General features: G+C 35.5%; 1 protein-coding gene across 3 annotated transcripts in view; it reads right to left on the minus strand.

Moving 5' to 3' along the window:
* LOC132707161 (adenylate cyclase type 2-like) overlaps window positions 1-21,009 on the minus strand; it is a 59,092-nt gene that overhangs the window by 2,512 nt on the left and 35,571 nt on the right. For all 3 annotated transcript variants that reach the window (XM_060678883.1, XM_060678884.1, XM_060678885.1), the window contains 9 exons: window positions 14,463-14,661; window positions 14,164-14,410; window positions 13,947-14,111; window positions 9,629-9,869; window positions 5,259-5,321; window positions 5,061-5,204; window positions 4,784-5,003; window positions 2,388-2,560; window positions 1,683-1,899 (listed from right to left, as the gene is read on the minus strand). In XM_060678883.1, coding sequence (XP_060534866.1) covers window positions 1,683-1,899; window positions 2,388-2,560; window positions 4,784-5,003; window positions 5,061-5,204; window positions 5,259-5,321; window positions 9,629-9,869; window positions 13,947-14,111; window positions 14,164-14,410; window positions 14,463-14,661 — 1,669 coding nt within the window. The remainder of the gene's footprint in view (window positions 1-1,682; window positions 1,900-2,387; window positions 2,561-4,783; window positions 5,004-5,060; window positions 5,205-5,258; window positions 5,322-9,628; window positions 9,870-13,946; window positions 14,112-14,163; window positions 14,411-14,462; window positions 14,662-21,009) is intronic.

A 21,009-nucleotide genomic window follows, 5' to 3' on the forward strand; every position in this document is an offset into this window, starting at 1 on the left:
TATTGGATATAAATAGTTGCGGTTTATCAAAAATTACACCAAAACAGATATATTTTATAAACATTAATAAACTTACCAAACAACACGTATTTACAAGAAGCTTTTGAAAATCATTCAAACAATACCTACATATGAATATTCCATAGATCTATAAGCAAAAATTAGTTTTAGATTATACTGAGTGAGTCAGGTAACGGAAACATTCAAAAGCTTTCTTAAAATGATAAATAATGGGCTACGTAAATTATGAAGTTATGTTTGCTTGAACGTTTCTTTTACATTTTCTACGGTTTTTAAGGTATAATACAAGTTACTGAGAATACAGTGTGGAGAGTTTTAAGAGCCCACCATTAATGGTGTCGGGTAACAATCAGGTCCGGTCTCAAATTTCGCCGCAGTTTCCTTCTTTCTTTGTTTTATTACTATATCGTTGGTATTAAAAATATGAACCGCTATCAATTGGGCAAATAACTGGAACATCATGACTTTGGCAAAGGTGAAAATCTTCCTCGCCTAATCCAAGAGCAGTGTGTATAACGCCAGTATAATCTTCTTCTGCAACATAGACAGCAGGAACGTATTTAAGTTTTATATTGCAATTGTCATTTGGAATATTGTTTTGTTAGGAGTGGCTGATAAATTTTTGTAGGTAGCTTTCAGAGAAAATATAAATTTCACTGTTCACTGAACTCCTTTCATTAACTTCTGTCATCTGAGTGCTTTGATACTCGGATCCAGAAATAGATTCCAGCGTAACGCGCTGGGATGACACCAAAGAATGAACTGAGACTGGACAATACTTGATATCCTTTCCAGGTGCCAATGCCAGATTACTCGGAAGAGTCCAAGGAGTTGTAGTCCAACCAAGTCATTTACGATTTTGTTTAACACTTTTAAACTGCTGTGGGTTTTCTAAAAGCAACAGTTACAGCGTTGCCAGTCTTGTCTCTACACATGTTATCAAGCCTTGTTTCAAAATTGGATAATGGAATTTCGCACGCACTAGACTCTGTACTGCATTAGACTGTTTAAATGCCAACATGAACGATTCCATGAATGATTTATTCATGGTTTTATATCCATGGATACCTAAATTTATAAGCATGATAGGAAACATTATCCATAACAACAACATTGACCCAACTCTCATCTATTAGATGATGTTACATTGATATCGGAAATTAATAATACCAGTTCGCTCGAAAATTGTAATTTTGTGATCATGCTTGACATATTAACAACCTAAAATACTTACAGAAAAACTTGGCAAATCCTCATCCCCTGGGAGAATTTTATAAAATGAAATTAAATAGGGCAGAATGTTTTTGAAAAAAAATTTTTAATATTTTTTTGACTAATGGAGCACTTGTTTGAATTTATTGGTAAGAAATCTAACCTAAAATGATAAGCCATTTTGACCGACTTACTCATTTCATTAATACCTCATTGGAACATAGTATTTAAAAAGGATATTCTCTATCTGCATGACGCACAGGTATATTTTGGGATGAACCGACTCCCATTTGGAATCCCATACTACCCACCCTGTATTCTCAGCGTGACTTTGTTTTATACTGTTACGCCTTATTGACGCACCCTGTATATATTATATATTCATAATTTTGTCCTGCATAATCTAACTGTAATAGACTAATACAAAAACGTCATCATAGTATACGTACCTATCCTCAATCGAAAATTATACATGACTCCGTTGATTTCTTGGAATTTCTTGAACATGTTCGACGCGAAGTTGAGTAAAGTTTCCAGCGTCGCGCTTGTAGGATGAGTTTCAATATCGGCAGGTTTTCCACCGGGTATCAGCCCGCAGGCGGCCATGTACGTCCATTTGGCTATTTTGATTTTCTCCACTTTGGAGAACTCCTTACGATTTATTAGCTAAAACAAAAACGATATCCAGGATTCAGTTTCAATATACAGGAAACCCAAAATAAAAATCTACGAACATTCTAATAAAATATACACTGGCTAATAGTAAACACAAAAGGAAACAAATTCAGATTCATTATTTCTAGCACTATATATTCATTTATGTCGGTAAATTTTGAACATGCGGATAAATTAAAAAAAAAACGAAATGCGACAACCATCAGGATTCACAAAAGTAAAAAAAAAATGTACTAAGTAGGTGGAATAAAAGTCCAGTGGTAAGGACTTCCATTTTTAGTACCTGCCATTTCATTAATTTTAATTCATAAACTCCAATAGGGATAAAAATTGTTATTGTAAATTATCGAAATTTTTGCTATATGTATATAAATGCCGAATTGGTACGCTGTTTTACTAAAAATGTATAAAAAAGAAACTTTATCGGTTGCTCGCTTAGCACGGCAAAACGATTTGGAGATTTTTTTCAAAATTCTTACCGTATCGATTGCTGTTATGAGGTTGTTCATGATGATTAAAAATGCTCTTTCACCTGCCGCTTCCTGCAAATCGTCGTCGAAAATAATAGAGGCAAACATCACGGCGACATCGCTGTGATTTTCGTGATAGAGATCGTTCATTTCTCGGTTTACATCCAGGTAATAAATTTTCGCTAAAATCAAAATATATATATTTTATATCTGATCGCTAGACAGAAAAAACTGCTGATTAAACGAGATCGTACAACTTATGGGCAACGTGGTCCGAAGATTTGATTTGATCTATCATCTTGTATTTTATATATTTTGCATTTAATAGAGCCAATTTAAAATCCAAGAACATTATAACTCTTGGTTTGTATTTCCCTTGATATGTTAATTTAGTAAATGGAGGACTTGCTGCAACTTTGTGCCCATTTGGGTGACCTACGGTAAAGGAACTGTTGAATTATTTTCACTGCCATGGCTCACGATGTGATGTGATCTTACAAAAATATATAACTGTTGCTCTCATGCAACCCCCTAAAACCAGTGTATGACACAATTTATAAAATAATATATAGCAAATAAATTATATAGATATTCATTCAAAATGGTAGACACTGCTAGAGTGAATTCAAAAAAGAAATACGTATATACAATTTGATAGTTACTAGTTTGTTTTTACTAATGTATTGCTAAAGTTTTTGTTTGAATGAAGTTAGCGAGGTGATTGATCTCAGTTGAAGAGGGAGTTTGTAAGCCTTGATAGCATTATACGTGAAACTGCGCTGAAACAATGTTTAATAAATTTACAGAAGTCGGAGGTATAAACGGAAAACAGCATCGGACCTAAAATACTTCCCTGTGGTACACCTTTGGGAATATTTACATAATTGGAATAGCTGTTATTGACACCGATCAGAAAAGTAACTTTTGAAAAACTGCAACCAAACCCCACACCAAAATATTTCAATTTAGCAAAGAGCAGGCGGTGGTCCAAGGTGTCAAATGCCTTGCTATAATCAAGCAATATTAAGCAGGTATTCAGGTCTACATCATTTGCCCGAATTATATCATCACAAACTTTTATAAGAGCCATATTTGTACCATAATGTGCCCCAAAGCCCGATTGCGTTGGGGGTAGAATATTGTGCCGAGCTGTAAAATCTCCAAGCTGCTTCTCAACAACTTTTTCTAGCACTTTAGATAAAGTAGGGAGAATACTAATAGGTCGGTATTGAGAAACATGAAGCGGTTGAGATGGTTTAGGGACAGGAATGACGTTAACGTATTTCCAGGGTTTAGGGAATTTGTTAGTAGACAAGCACTTACTAATAATATACGTAATATGCGGCAAAAGTTGGGGGATAACGTATAATATGATCTTCCTATCAATCCCATCAGGCCCCACGGCGTGAGTTCTAATTTGTTGTATTATTATTCCTACTTCATTAGAGTTAACACTTGAAAATGAGAGTTTTTCTGGATTTGAAGGGTTATTGTTGTAGAACTGGTTAATGAAATCATTATTTAAGTCTGTTTGACAGGTATCATTATACAAGAATTGATTAAGTTCATTAGCATCTGCAATATTTGAGACATCTGTATTTACTGAAGGTCCGGAATACACATTAAGATATCTAAGTACACGCCAGAAGTTTTTTGGATCCGTAAGAAACTTGTGTTGTAAAAAAGCCTTTTTCTCCGACTTAACAGCCATATTTACAAGATTTCCCAACTCCTTGTATTCAATCCAGGTTTGTTCGGTTTTCTGTTTCTTATATTTAGACAGTGCTTTATGTTTCAACTATATCATTATTTTTAAGTTTTCCGTGAGCCAAGGAGCGGGCGGTTTTGTTATCTTCGCAGTTTTTAAAGGAGCATGCAAGCTGAACACTTCTAGTAAGTTAGTATTAAAAAACTCCACCATTTTATCGACGTCAGTTAGTTCGACTATTTTATCCCAATATTATTAATATAATATATAAAAAATTAGAAAAATCCCTGTAGGTTTTTAAAAATGCTTTAATACGTGTTCTAAAAACAACACATTTGTGCTATATCTCAAAACCTAAAAGACGTAGAAACAATTTAGTTAGACTTAGGAATTGTGATTTAAAAAATGTATCAAGCAATTTACAACAAAAACATCCTATTCTAAAATGCAAATTTTTCAAAAAGCCCACAAATAGAAACTTGGCAAGCGATGGTCAGATTTTCGTTTTCTTTCAGACAAGTAGGCACCCTGTACAAAGCACAAAGAAACGACAGTAATTGTTAGTAGGTCCAGTTAGACAGACTTTGCATAGTAAAAGTTGAAAATAATTCGACCCAGCCTGTATAATTGAAAATATTTTAAAAATCTTTCGATTTTATTCAAAACTTACTATAACAATTTGAACAACTGAACTCACCGACGTGCCTAGGCAAAATGTTGATCAGCATGTTCGTGTTGACGGCTTGTTGTTCATCAGCTTTTCGCTTTTCTTCTAATAATTTTCCGGTCCATAGGTGATCCAATCGGTTCATATAATCCGTTTGTCTGTCGATCAAATGCAAGATCAACGTCAGAAACACCACGTTCATGATATGAGCGACCTGGGGTTTTAAGTGCGGATTGAACGTCTCGCTGTCCTGGAAACACGAACGGTGTATATGTCGAAGCTTCAGACGATTCAAACGAAAACCTACTTTATAGAAAGAGCTAATGTAGCTCACGACGCAATAGCTGTACAAGCACGTCACGATCAACGCGTAAAGCAGCTTGATCCAAATAAATATCTTCAAAAACATGAACGTCATGATGAGCGCGAGGGCGCAGGTTTCCGTCATGTGCTGAAATGACAAAAGGTGTTACGAACTTCTAAGCACGAGGACGACGTTTCATACCCACGGTATAGTGCAATGCGAGTTCATTATCCGGTCATCGTTGTATTCGTATTCGCATTGAAACTGAAACAGACAATTTGTAAGCGTAAATTTGAAGGGATTAATTGTGAATTGTTTATACCCATATATCTATATATATGGCTATATCATACACCTCTGAAGCCAATACCAAAGAATGCCGAGAAAGGTTTCAATTTCTTTGAGACTTTTTTAGATAAGTTTTCAATTATTGATTTTAACTTCTTTGATTTTCATAAAAACGTTGCATTTATGTAATTGCACAATGAGCCGAAGTAAATTCGAACCATATCCGAACTTTTGTATCGTTAATTGATTCAAAAGAAAAACGTTCTTGATCCATACTAATCGATCAACTATGCAATTATATTGAAAAAATAGGTTTTGTTTGTTTAATATCGTTTCTATTTAATTTCAATTTATTTGAATTATAAACGATATAACAATAAAATGTGAACATTTTGGCAAAAAGTGGCAACTAAAGATTAATATATTGTTCTCTCTAAGCCGGGGAAAGAGAAAAAAATACATAAATTTACATTCTGTAATTTGAAACTTACATCAAACAAAAATGATTACTTTAGTTTTGGTTAGTTTAGTTAGAGTTTCAGCGAAAATCAGTTACCTGCAAATTTCTTTCATTTGTTCACTAAGTAGTTTTTCAAAAATTTTAGTTTTAAAACGTTTGAGGTTGTAAATTATTTAAACATGAAACAACATTATATGAAAATCGTATATTAATATTATGCCGTCACAGCGAGAGCTTATTTATGGAGGAGGTTTTCTACTAAGTATTTTTGCACACAGAACTGCAGAATGAAGCAATGTATTTCTCATATTTACCCAATTAACTCTTTGAAGTGTGTGAAGTAAACGTTCGAATCCCAAAAATCAACGTTAGATAGTAATTTTGAAGGAAACGAGAGATCCGTTTTATGTTTCTTGTTAAAAATTCACATTTTAATTTAATACGCATTTTGAAAACCTCAAATGTTTGTCCTTTATCATTCCTAAGTTTCTCACCGAATCACAAAACTTATGTTTTATTATTAATCCGCACAGAATGAACATCTAGTCTAAAAGGGTTAGTAGTGTCAGCTTGCTCTAATCTGCAGCCCTAAATATAGTAGTATAGTAGCTGTAGTATGTCCGGCTTTATAACCTAATTGAGTAACGGTTTTAAGTGAAACTGCATCTGCTAGTATATAGATTTTTGAAGAAATGGTTAAAATACTAGGGTGAAAGGTTGTTGGATTTGCAATTACACTAATATATACGCCGATCCAGGAAAATGGAATATTTGAAATATTTTAAGCAATTGTTTATAACGTGGGTAATGTGAGGCAAAATATGGGGAATACATAAATTGATCGTAGAAATATTAATACCAACGCAATCTACTTCTTACTCCTAATATTTTTAATTATCCGAAATACATGAGTTTCATGTACAAGATTAAAAGAAACATTACTATTTTCTCAATTAGTATAATTATATGCTTAACATTACATATGTTTATAGGTATGGTCTGTTCCTAGATATAAGAAATTGACCAATTGCTTTTGAATGGGATTATACCTACCTGTGTTTAATATTCTTTGTTTGGTATAATACTTAGTTTAAGTTTATTAGTATTCATTCTTATTTCGTGTGTAATACAGCGTGTGTTGAATCGTCTGCGAATTATGCAAAATATGTGCGAGTCTAGTGTATCTCAGGAGATGCTCCCGCCCAAATGTAGAAAACACTATTCTATTGGGACTAAGGAAGTTATAAACAGTGTTTATTTGACTCTCATTGAACGTGGGGCCAGCAAGCATCTTTAGAAGGAACGGCCACATTGACGAAAATTCCAACGTTGACTGTATGGAAAATCGTGAATAATCCCATTTCAGCGAGGATAAAAAGAAGCGATGCTGACATTTTCTCGAATGTAGATGAAAGTGATCAAGATATAATACGGGGTAAAATTTACCAGTTATACGAGGAACAAAGCGTGCCTACATTAGATATCTTAATTAGAAGGCTTGAAAAAGATCAAACCGGTGTTAAATGTCGCAAAACTACCTTATGGAAGTGTATTCAACACATGGGTTTTAGATTTAAAAAAATTGACAAAAGGTAAGTTTTAATGGAATCTTTTAGAATTCGGAAATGGCGACACTGGAATATCTAGAAAAAAAAAGGATTTACAGAGAACAACAAAGGCCAATTATTTACTTGGATGAAACCTAGTTCGACACTTATGATACCTCGCAAGAGGGTTGGGTTGACCTGATTACCATGAAGACACCACCGCTGATTTAATTGAAAGTTGGTTGAAAAACAAACTAGTTCCAAACATTCCTTCTAATAGCGTCATTGTAATGGAGAATGCAAGTTATCACAGTAAACAGTTGACTAAAACCCCTTCCTCATGTGACACAAACGTATGTATAATAACGACATTTATTTTCACGAAGATTATTCCAAAAAGCAATTAAATGAGGTTCTACAAAGCTTGAACCTACAAAAGGAATACGTCTGTGATAATTATGCAAAAAATTTAGGGCATACAGTTTTAAGGCCTTACCACTGTATATTTAATCCCATTGAATATGTTTGGCACAGGCGATGATAGCGATAGTGATACTGATATATTATGTGAATAATTATAATTAATTTAAGCAGGTAATAAAAATAATTTGGAATTTTATTTTAGATTTAAACCTAAATATATACATAAATAAATAAATATTGTTTAGTATCTTTCCTAACAAAACCCCAAATAATTAAATTCTAAGCAAAGTGCGGACCTGTTCGGCCATATTTCATTCTTACAGCTTGCCCGGGTCTTTCCTTAATTCGTATCACTTTCTTATATCTATGAACAGACTTTAAATCTCTATTTCTCGTCTCAATAGTACTATAACCGTCATGCCTGGTTATATAGTATTTTGATTGGTATTATGATAAAAAAAGCTATTGAAATACACTTTGTATTTTAATAGCAAGTCATTTACGCTTTTATTCTTTTTAAATTTAGACAATGCCTTATTTCAACAATGTTAATAATCGTGGCCGTACGCCATGGTGAGTACCGTTTTGATATCTTCTGGTATAGATTTTGAGTGCTGAGTGAATATCTAAACAGAACATTTATAGTGGTACTAATAAATTCCACTTTGCCTCGGAATTGTTTATAACATAAATGTTATTCCATGGAATAGACATTAGGTCTGATTTAAATTTATTATAATCTAAATTTTGAAAATCTCGTGATATTTTGAAAGTAGTGCCAGATTTTTCATATTTCAAAACAATAGAGCAAAAACGTTATCTCTTGTGGTTGTTCTCGTTTCTTAATGTATTTTAACAATTTCGCAATTGAGTTCATTTCCATTTATTTTGCATATTGCTAACATAATATTAATTCTAGAAATAAATGGAAACTTAATTCTCATTTATACCACTAATTTATTTATTATTCTTTCTCTAGGTTCTAAAGAGTAAAAATCTTTAAACGACCTCTCCTGGTAAACTTTAGTGGATCTAGTGGATCAGAATATCTGTGGATAACATTTTCATTGAACATATATGAATGTATATACTTTGACATGAGGGACCGTTTTGTTGGTATCAAATACATTGTTGTTTTTGTATGGAGGTCCTATTAATCCGTTTTTAGAAATGGCCCATCACACATTATCTTAAAGGAATATTCGTTATGGTCTCTTTCTTTGACTGGTGAATTATCTTTGGTTTAAATGTTTTAAAATTCTTGCCAATGTATATTTGCATACATTTTTTTGCATCAACGATTTACTTTTGCGCAATGATATTTTTGGATTCCTTCAAACTGCGTATTATCTTCGGCAACAATTTTCCGACTTTGTACATCAAATCCATTTTTATTACCTCTAGTATTATTGAAGGTATTCATTATTTTCGTAACAGTTGAAACAGTCGGAAAATGACTAAATTTAGTAATCGAATTAATAATAAAAATGTTTCCCATACGGTTTCAACTTATTATGACATATCGTATATCATACTTTGTAGTCCTTGGGATGATAAATGCACACCAATATGTTTTGGAAGTAGCGGGGGCTCGATAGCTTCCCACATTCTAACTAACTACATTACTACAGATGCAAAAAGCGCAATGATCCAATTTTAAATAGGAAAAATGATTACAACGTTTTAGTGTTGCTTTATTTTTTATTACCTTAAATAAATTTTTCATTTTTAAGGGCGAAAAGAAATGTTAATCTTTCGCCAGCTGAGATTTTTTTAATTTTAAAGAAAATAACGTCATAATCGTGATTCAATTCCAACTTTCCGATTTAATTTTGAAAGCTAGTGGTACTCACCATTTCCAAACCGACACAGAAAAGAAACATCACAAACACGGCCGTATAAATGGTCAGCCTCGATAAGAAATTGTTCGTTATAAATTTCGACGAATTGAAGAAAAATCTCAAGACTCGATTGGACGGAATCTCGGAATCGGAGAAAAACTTCAGGTAGATGTAGTAGGTCCACGTGCAGGGCAGCAGAATTAATACAAGTATTGTTTCCGACGCGATTATTTCGTATCTCCACCAATCCCACCTGAAAGACAAATATTCTCAGATTCTCAGTTAAACGGGATATCGATGTGTAGCATTTGTGGAAGCAAGTAAAATAAAAATATATATATAGAATAAATAAATAAATAAATAAATAAATAAATAAATATATATATATATATATATATATATATATATATATATATATATATATATATATTCTCACGTATTGATTCACGGATGGAAAAATGTGATGACACTATACTCCGGGATATCATCCGTTCGCTCGTTGAACTCCGACTGGAATCCTGCATCCGACTGGAATTCTGCAAATCCTGCATCCGACTGGAATCCTGCAGACGTTTCGCCAAAATCTCACTTGGCATCTTCAATGCTCGCGCTCCGAAAACACTTCGAACACTGAGTGTTCGAAGTGTTTTCGGAGCGCGAGCATTGAAGATGCCAAGTGAGATTTTGGCGAAACGTCTGCAGGATTCCAGTCGGATGCAGGATTTGCAGAATTCCAGTCGGATGCAGGATTCCAGTCGGAGTTCAACGAGCGAACGGATGATATCCCGGAGTATAGTGTCATCATATATATATATATATATATATATATATATATATATATATATATATATATATATATATATATATATACTGAATGCTTGTGTGCAATGTGTTCAAAGTGTTTTCGGAGCGCGAGCATTGAAGATGCCAAGTGATGTCTGCAGGATTCCAGTCGGAGTTCAACAAGCGAACGGATGATATCCCGGAATATAGTGTCATCACCTTTTTCCATCAGTGAATCAATACGTGAAAATTGCTTAATTTAACGGATTTGCCAATTTACAAGTAAATATATTCAAATAGACAAGTACGATGTAACTGTTAACAAAACTATGTTAATCTAACAGTACACTAACTTTTTTTCTCACATTTGACATAAATAAGCAAAAGGATCAAGCTTTAATTAATTATATACAAGCATTCTATTAAGCAGCGAGTACACTATGTAGTAGTGAGAAGTATTGAGTTGTTGGGTTTGTTGTTGGTTAAGAGTTAAATTTTGAATGAATTAATGTACCTAATTGTAATCAAAACCATAACCATTGCTGATGTTGATTTCCGCCTTCGAAGCTAAAGATCTTGAAAACGCAATTTGAACAGCTTCAATTTTATTTATATGACCGGTATAGCATGGGCATCATACCACGTAATTAAAGTCAATTACAGAGCGTACTAAAGAAACTTTCAGCAGCTTGAAGCACATCCTATGTATAAGTGCTGCAAGGTGCACAATTAGCGGTTTACAATCAAAGAAAACATTTAAACCTTTATTGCCTGTACTATCATCTGATAACCCTAGGGAATAACTTTTTTTAACAATATTTTTTTAAGCATATTTTTTAAATTACTTTGAAAGATTTCTATGAACTGTGTTCACAACAAGGTTAATCAAGATCAAAATATCTGTGCTCTTTTAGGGATGAAAATATCAGCTTATTTTTTACTTGTGTTTATCATTATGATCAAAAACTATTAAACTCCACAAATCAATTATATTTGCTATTTATCATTATAGGCTATTTATTTTTGAAGACCAACAATTAAACAATTAAATTTAACTGAATGTCGTGGCTACTTTATGTAATAATAGAATAAGGAAAATACAGGATCAAGAAAGTACAATTTAAGATCATATTTGTTATTTACAAAAAGACTTCAAATTCCAAATCGATCAAATATTATCCTAAAAATTATCAAGAATCCAATTTCAATAAGCTTTTGGTTGCTGCAAATAAAATTACCCTGGATTAAATCGCTCTATTGTTGTAGTGCACAAGGGTAATAAATTTCGGTAGCCCAAAGGAAATATTCCAAGATGAATCAAAAATGATCTTTTACGTTCCAATTACTCCCTCTGTTGTAAGAAATACAGTAAGCTAAACATTACCTACAAAAACTGTATTATTAGAAATTATTAACTTATGAGGCATAGACAGTCAATGCCTCATAAGTTAATTATGCATTGGTATATCATCTGCAGGGTTTGCTATTGAATATTTGTATTTTTTTTTGTTGCTGGTCACACTTTTTCTTGTGAAGTAGTTCAAATTACAGTTAAATTATTAGTGTTTTTTTCCAGTTGGAGTATAGCGCAAATAAGTCAGCCGTGTGATTTTTTTATCGCCAACTGGGAGCAATCCTCCGGTTAAGAAAGGCGATCTTTCAACCACTCAACAAAACTCACTATCTGAAAAAAATAACCCCGAAACCCTATAAATTTGGAAAAGCTTTATGGTTCACACCTTTTTTATTAACAGCTAGCATCAATTTAATTATTTTGGTTCTTTTAAATTAATTTAGTAACTAATTTTCTTCGTTTTGGGCAGTATCATAAAGGGTAAATGAAAATGTTGATTTTTGTTATAGTTTCCAAACACTCTGTGGGAAAAATGAAGGGGACAATTTGGTTCACAAACAAGCAACTGTACTAGAAGATTGGCAAAAGCAGACATTCATTCACGAAGCCCAGCAATATCCGACAACGACAGAATAGTGAGAAACGGATCTCAACCCTATTGAGTATTTTTGGAATAAACTTAAAAGCTCTACGTCGTCGCTCTGTACAATCACTCACAATATCGAGCGATAGGTGAAAATGTACGCTATTAGAATAATTGTTGTTGTTAAATAATTTTTTTTATTCACGTCTGTAAAATACCTATTTTAATTTAAATTTTTCCGATTTAAATTTCCTATAGTTTAGTTTCCCATGGATCCGAGCCATTTCGAACGTTTCCAGGATTTTACCGCACAGGTTTGGGAGCAACGGATGCTTTCGGAGATGTTTAACGCACAATTTGAATTTTGACGTTTGTCAATTCTGGCGGTCATGTCATTGAATGCCCTCAGAAAAAGGTTATGCAATATATCAGACAATTTAGCACGTGCCATAAGCTAGAATTAAAATCTAGTAGACTAGTCGGTAAATAAAGTGACATTCATAATTTAAGTTTCCCACAGAAATTTTATATACCTTTCGCGTGAACTTTAGTGATTTTTACAGCTTTTATATTTTTTATATATATTTTATATTTCTCTCTGTCTAACGCACATAACTGAAAGGAGACAACAATAGCAGAACCAATCGGAACAATAAACGAGCAGGTTTAATGGCAACTAAATATGTTGTTTGAATGCTACGAAATTTAGTAATCCCATAATCTGTTATTATTTTTAATTTGTTAAATTGTGATTTTTCGTGACGGTAGTAGAAAAAGTACAGCATGCAGATCGTTTGGTAAACTCTTTATCTCACTGCTTTATTAAACGCTCACTTCGCTGCGCTCCGCTCGTGCCAAATAAACTTACGAGTCAAATGCCGTTTACCGCGCTTGTTGCATAATATATTAATGTCATCTAGTGTTTCTTTTTCTCAATAATACGCAAATAAACTTCAAGTTACCATTTTATTTTCGCCTTCAGCTTGTATGAGTCTGGTATTATTCAAAAACTAAGATATGAAATACATCAAAGATTGCAGCAAATAGTTTATTGTACAAGTGTGTTAATAGTATATATATTATTAATAAACCAGTGGCTTAAAAAGTTTGCCAAACGTGTTGCATACTTTACTTTTTATACGACCGTTAGTTTTTGGGCACGTTTTTGCAAAACAACACGAACAGATTCACTGACTTGACCATCAGAATTGACAAACTACAAAATTCAAGTCGTGCCGTAAAATCTCCGAAAACATCCGATTGCTCTAAAACTCGGATCTGTGAGAAGCGAAACTGACGTTGTAAAATCACACTTTCCGCCCGCTAGAACGGTGTATAATTAGGTATTTTACAGAAGGGACAACAAAAACAGTAACGAGTTCATTTGGCACGAGCGGAGCGAGTGACTTGAAAAGTTTACCAAAGGTATTGCACACTATACTTTACCTAAGACCGTTAATTTTTGGGTACATTTTTGCAAAATATCAGAAAAAAAATTAAGAGAATTTTGGGATATTTCAAAGACAATCTGAGGAATCTTTTCCGAAAAAGGAATTTAGGGTTTTCGCGTGACCATCAAACTCCCACATCCCTAATCAAAAAATACTTACTCTGGCAGCGTGAGATTCTGTATCAAGTACACGCAAAGTATTAACGCCACCTGGGTGAAAATGTAGTACTTGAACAACGGATCTCTCATCTGAATATACTCGACCTCCTCCTTCAAATCGTAAAACACGAGAAAGCTGCTGATCTCTTTAATTTTCGTGTACTGTCTGGAACGAAAGCGGTTACGAAAAAGATTAGCCACGCATTAGAAATGCTTACTCTTTCTTCGAAAACGAGGTATTGTTGATGATCTCCTCCATTTCCCTGTTCACCGCCGATGATCGTTCGTTGTACCGCTTGATGTTGTTGTTCATGAAAGCCGTTCTCCTCTTCATATCGGCAGTGATACGTCTTTCTTCCGGAACCCTGTACCTCTGACTTAATCTTCTTAAGTACGCGGTGTCTCTTCTTCTGTCCGTGACTTCGGCAGTCGAACGTCTAGCTATGTCCTGATCCAAATTACTGCCTGAAACACGCCTGGTTTATCAACGATACACGAGCTAAATATAGTACCGTACTTTCTATGATTGTGAGACTGTGATTGGCTTCCTCGGGGATGGCGTTAAGATCCGCGTGGCTAGAGGAGTACGTTAGATGCGGCGTGGGCAAAGTGCCGTTTTTCTTAAAAAGTGACGGCCTCGGATTCGGAGGTGTCGATTTCTCCTCTTCTATCGAATTTAAGCTCTCTCGTGGAGTCCATTTCGTGGGTACTGGTGGCTAACAATATTAATAATAATAATAATAATATAATTTTTCAAAGAAACTTCCACAGGCTACTGTAATGCTTTTTCTAAAACTTCTAACGTTTCGCCAATCATACTGTTGGCTTCTTCAGAGCTTGAGTGAAACTGGCTCGCATTTTACTCTGTACCTGCTTTTATATGGTTTGAGGGGAAGCGGAGCTAAATGAGGGGCATAAACACATATTGATGACAGGTAGAGACCTGAGTCGCGGTTAAGATTGTTAGGTTGCTTATAGATTTCTATAGACTGTCGGATTTTTAGTTGGTAGAAGAATTGATTACATGCAAGAATTTTAGATTCATCGAATAAAATTTTATGTCAGCTTTCGTGATTACGTTCGGCAACTGCTGATAAGTTTATATATCGTAGTCTTAAGGCTCTTTCATGTTCTTTGAGCCTAGTTGATATTTTTCGCTCAGTCTCTAAAACGTATTCTTTGGCGCATATACATGGAATGCCGTGAACTCCTGGCATCTCAAATGGAATTTTGTCTTTGACGGATCGAATATGTTGAGAGATTTTTGTACAAGTGGTAAGTCTGGTTTTGACGTTATTTAGAAGTTTTGTTATTTAACCTCATTGTCAGGAATCCCTAGTAGATTTTCTTAATACACCCTAAGATACGTTTTGCCATTGCAATAGAAACTAATAATAACCTCCCATTGTGTTTACAGAAAACCTACGCACACAGACCTTAATGCATTGTCACATCACCATCCGGCCCAAAAATCATCAGTTGTCAACTTTAAACTAACTTAGTCCGAGTTATTGAATCCAGAATTAAAACACTATACCTCTACCCTTCTCTCTAATAATTTCCTCATTAAAGATATTAAGCGTTCCATCACAAAATACACTTCACCACAACCTTCCAATAGCACTAACCGAAAGCAATCCCACACTTGCCAATGTTGTCCTTCCTTATATTCAAAACATCATTGACCACATATGAAAAGTTCTAAAGAGATATAACGTCAAAACCAGATTTTCAACCAAAAATCTTTCGACATCTTCAATCCGTCAAAGACAAAATTCCATTTGAGGTGCCAGGTGTTTACAGCATTCCATGCATATGTGGCAAAGAATACATTAGAGAGACCGGACAAAAAATATCAACTAGACTCAAAGAACATGAAAGAGCATTAAGACTAAGACAAATAAACTCATCAGCAGTTGCCGAACACAATCATAACATTTTATTCGATAGAATTAAAATTCTCTCATGTAACCAATTCTTCTACTACCGAAAAATCCGCGAGTCTATAGAAATCTATAAACATAGCAACAATCTTAACCGCGACGCAGGTCCCTACCTGTCACCAAGATGGGAGCCAGTTTCAGTCAAGCTCTGAAGAAGCCAACAGGAAGATTGGCGAAACGTTAGTTAGTTCCAGTAAAAAAAATCGACGCAGGAGGAATCGAGAAGTTTTATAAAAATAATAATAATATACTTTATTCAAGTAATAGTGCAGCGCCCATATGTACCTGTTTGCTGATTTCTACACTTATCCTTACAAAAACAAAAACAAGACGAGTCACAAATTGCCATATGGTTTAAGCAAAAATATCATATGGGTTAAGTACAACCTATATATAGAAAAAAATGACCTAAACCTATCTCTCAACAAAACTAACAGTTAAAAAGGTATAGTACATTTTTTACATTTCACAATTTATTGGCGCATTCTAAAGGAATAATGTAGCCTAATTGTAACTAAAATATATTTCAAATATACCAGATCTATCCTAAAAGCTATTTTTTCTGAGAGGTATTGAGAGCTGTTTTAGAGCTTTTGAAATAGATACAGTAGCTTTGGATCAAGCGCAGCGTTTTCATGTTGGTACAACTCGCATCCTTCACCTTGTGGCTGGCGGGTCTTAAATAGCGGATACCGGAAATGAACCTCAGGCATTCTTAAATTTTCTCAATCGCATAACCTTTTCTTAAGATTTCCAGTTAGAAAATGGCTTGCCTTCAGCTATACAAACTTTTTAGATGACCAATGACCCTTTGTGTACAAACTGAGATGTGTTTTTGAATGCGAAATTTTGGTCTGGATGCTTAACATCCACCGGATGGCCGACAAACTTTACCATAGATTTTTTGGGATATTTTGACATTCGAGATGGGGTGCATAAACATATATATAATTTTATACTTCCCAGAGGCATGTTCTATGGTTTTCTTTATATAAGGACCTACCGCACCATCAATGTTTTATATAATTTTTCAAAGAAACTTTCGTAGGGTTCGGATCTCTCTTTGGTATTGACTCTGTTTTGCTGAGTGAACAGGAGGGTTTATTGCGGATGACCTAATGTCAAATGGATGATCAACGAGACTGACTCAAAAATAATTTCCATAGACTCTAGAATAAAATCTGATGTGATCTGTGGTGTTCTTTGAATGTGGTTGATATTTATTGACCTGTTTCTCAAATGAATTCTGAAACCTGCACAGTATATGTTGGAAGACTTTAGAAAAAGTAGAGTATCTAGTTTTGATGTTACGTTTTTTCAGAAATGTTGGTATTTGTTTGGTGACATTTTGAACATTGGGAAGCACTACAGTGGCTAATGAAGGCTTTGTGTAAGTGGTTCTGGTGAAGGGTATTTTTTGGATCTTCATTAAGGTAATTGTTTGAGAGAAGAACTGAGGCGACACCAAGAAATCAATTTTACAGAGCGCTCTAAAAAAGCACACCAAGACAAAGTGGATACCCGATTTAGCATTGTACCTATAATGTCAAATATGTACATTTTGGAAATACTATTGTCTAATCGTTATACATACGTAAAGGTGGGGGCGTACTTTTCAAACCGTCGAAAAAATTCTATTAGAATAGATCGAAACTTGCATATTACAAGCGGGGTCAAAGTTTTAATGATTTTTAAGAGTTTTAAATAATGCACAGGGTGTTCTAAATCTCAAAAATTATATAAAAACTGTCATGCCAAAATGATTTAATTAAAATTACTCTGTCCATACACCATCTACACATAAATTTATCTCGATAAATCTAGTTGACGGAAGTTAGGCAAACGGCAATCAAAAAATTTCCTTCCTTCGTTCTTGTAAATTCACAAGGCAGCTAAGTTGAAGTTCTAGTGATCCATTTTGGAGAAATAATTAGAATAAAGCGGTAAGTCTAAAAATGTAATAAAAGGTATTCTATGCTATGCTATGCAAATATCCAAGTGTCTAAGTATGTTCAAAGCAAATTGCGTTTCCGTTTTCAGCATACCTCTTACCTACCATGCAACACCATATCATACAATAGCGTTGATAAATGGGATAAAAGTAGTATTTAGCTGTGATAATGCCCTGAGGCTACCAAAATTAAATTATCAGAGGTGGCCTTAATTTTTTTTTAAAGAATTAGTTCTACAAAAGTTGTAAGGTTCAGAATGAAGTTTTCACTTGTTTTTTTTTTTCGATGAGGTGTCCCAATTTGAAATTACTACTATCGACATTGGAAACTTAAAGAAAAAATTAAAACAAATTTGTAATTAGTATTTCATGTGTATCGTTACTCGCTTTAGAGAAAACATTTTAGAATATAGTATTTTTAAGTCATATTTAACAGGTAAGAGACAATATGTTAAATAGGTTATATGTTAGGGTGCCTCAGGGTTCTGTCCAGGGGCCATTACTGCACTCACTTTATGTTCTACATCTGAAAAATTCTGAGCTTAAAACCCAATGCTTGGCTGATGATGCATTGTTTAGTTTAATACCTACGAAAGGTTATATTATAAAAGCTTCAAAATAAATATCGACAAAACAAAAAATAAGAAGATTCAAAATGAGTAACCAAAAAAGGGAAGTTTCAGCATATGAAGTACCTAGGTAGAAATTGCCTTAGTGCGAAAACGAATCATAGAGTCTACAGTGCCTTTCTCCGTTCACATTTGAAATATTTATTGAATATTTCAACAGTGCTCAAGTATTTTGGAAGAGAATGTTGAAACTGACAGATTGTATGATGAACTTAACATTTTTATATTTAGTATGATATTGGAGTTTAAACACGTTAAATTAATTAATATTCAACAAAACACAAAATTTTAATGTAACTAACCAAACTATCTATAAATAATGGTTAGGAAATATATACAAGAACAAATATAAGACTTAATAACCCCTTTCTGATAGCTATGAAATATAATAAGCTTCCAGGAAATTATTATTATTTTTTAAGCAAATGGAAGTATATTTAGTTATTGTTATAAATAAGTGACTCTCTCCAACGATGTGATAAAGCTATTAAGCACTGTTTAAAAAATATGTTTTTATATGTTTTCATATTAATTTAGAGAAAAAGAAAAAGTTAAAAAAAAATAAAATCAATTTTGTTTGCCGAAAAAATTTCTTAGTCCGCTTCTACCAATTTAATTTTGGTGGCTACAGGACATTATGCATATAAACATAAAACTTTTATACCATTTAACCTTACATCTTTTATTATTACACAATCTATTAAAGAACATGGCCACGCGTATAAGGTTCCCTATCCTTTGTGAGATATTTAAAAATTGATTAAAGAAACAAATAATAAGATGGTAAGATGGCAACCGATTTAACAGCTGTCAAGGGATTTATTCTCAGTTTGGTTTAGCAATTGATCATGAATTCATCAAGTAAGGCGTAGATTCGTCGAATGTTCCCAAAACGAGATTGCCGTTGTTCCCGATTTTCATAAGCGAATTTTGTTTAGCAATGAAGCGCACTTCTGGTTGAATGGCTACGTCAACAAACAAAACTGCCGCATTTGGAGCGAAGCTAATCCTCAAGTGTATGTCGTTACATTCAGAAAAACTGACTGTTTGGTGCGCTTTATGGGCTGGTGGAATCATTGGTCCGTACTTCAAAAACGATGATGGCCAGAACGTTACAGTCAATGGTGATCGGTATAGAGCTATGATTACTAACTCTTTCATTCCTGAATTGAATAACCATGATGTCCAGGAGATGTGGTTTCAACAAAACTGCGCAACATGTCACACAGCTCGTGCCACAATCGATTTAGTGAAAGACCCGTTTGGTGACCGCCTAATTTCACGTTTTGGACCTGTGAATTGGCCTCCAAGATCTTGTGATTTGACACCGCTAGACTACTGTCTGTGGGGCTATGTACAGTCATTGGTCTATGCGGATAAGCAGGGTATAACGGTGCCAACTGGCTTGTAGTCGGTTGATAAACCAGGCGTCGGGGCCGGCTCGACGAGTGGGCACGCGACGCGGGGGTCTGAGCTTCACCACTTGGACCAAGAGGAGTAAACCTCAATAAAAATCCTAAATCCTACGGTGGGGGGTCGGGCCTAGGGGATGCATGGCTGAATAGAAGATCAGTCTCTACCGATCCCAACCCCGAGGCACCGGGCGCACCTCGGGGAAGGAAGCCTTACCTCTGCATGCGGGGCTCTGCAGAGGTTTACCGTTATGTTTCCCTAGCTCCTCGTGGGACCTTTATGGAACCAAAAATGAAATGCGAAGTAATGAAGAAGGAGGAGGGGACCCAGGGGGGCTCCAGCAAGCAGGGGCGTCCTCAGGAAGGCCCCCTCCAAGGGCGATTCGAAAAGGATCACCAGGTCGCCAGCGGGGTGGAGGGCTCGGTACAAACCGGGAACACCACCTCGATGACATACCGCCCCAGACATAGGAGTGGGGCGGAAAAAAGGAGGGCGAAGAAGAAGAGACTCGCGGTGACGGTTTCGGAACCGCAGACGGGCTCTCTTCCGGCGCCCAGGAATCCTGCCACGCCGTCAACGGAGGGCTCCATAGGGGGCACACCGGAAATGGCAGGAAGCGGAAAAGAAAAATGGGAGAGACCACCCAGGTTGGGGCACCTGCCGGGGGTCGGCGGCCGACACGTGGCCCGGCGAAAGCTAGGCCCGGGAAAGGCGGGCCGTCCCGGGGGGGGGGCTCTGAGAGGGGGGCTCGGTCCTATGCACAAGCGGCGGCGGGGGGGCCTGAACTGGTGGTGGGCCTCAGAGGACAGGAAACTGACCTGTCTTCCGAGGACCTGCTGCGGTTCATAGGGTCTCTTAACCTCCGCATAAGCATGTATATCATGCAGGGGGGGGCAATACACCCCTCCCCGGATACGCTCGGTTAGGCTGTAGAGGAGCCACATCCTGATCGAGATGATGGATGAAGAAACCATGGAGTGGGTTCGCAGGGAGCTGATTAACGTCAGGCCCTGGGGGCTCGCAAACCTGGTGGAGGTCGATCCGGGAGGATTGAGACTGAGAAGGGCGGCGATATGGATTCCGGGCCTGGGGGCGGATGTCTCGAATGAGGCACTAGTCCGCTGCCTG

The sequence above is a fragment of the Cylas formicarius genome, unplaced genomic scaffold (genome assembly GCF_029955315.1).
Source record: "Cylas formicarius isolate icCylForm1 unplaced genomic scaffold, icCylForm1.1 PGA_scaffold_9__14_contigs__length_23061073, whole genome shotgun sequence".
Taxonomy (NCBI): Eukaryota; Metazoa; Arthropoda; class Insecta; order Coleoptera; family Brentidae; genus Cylas; species Cylas formicarius.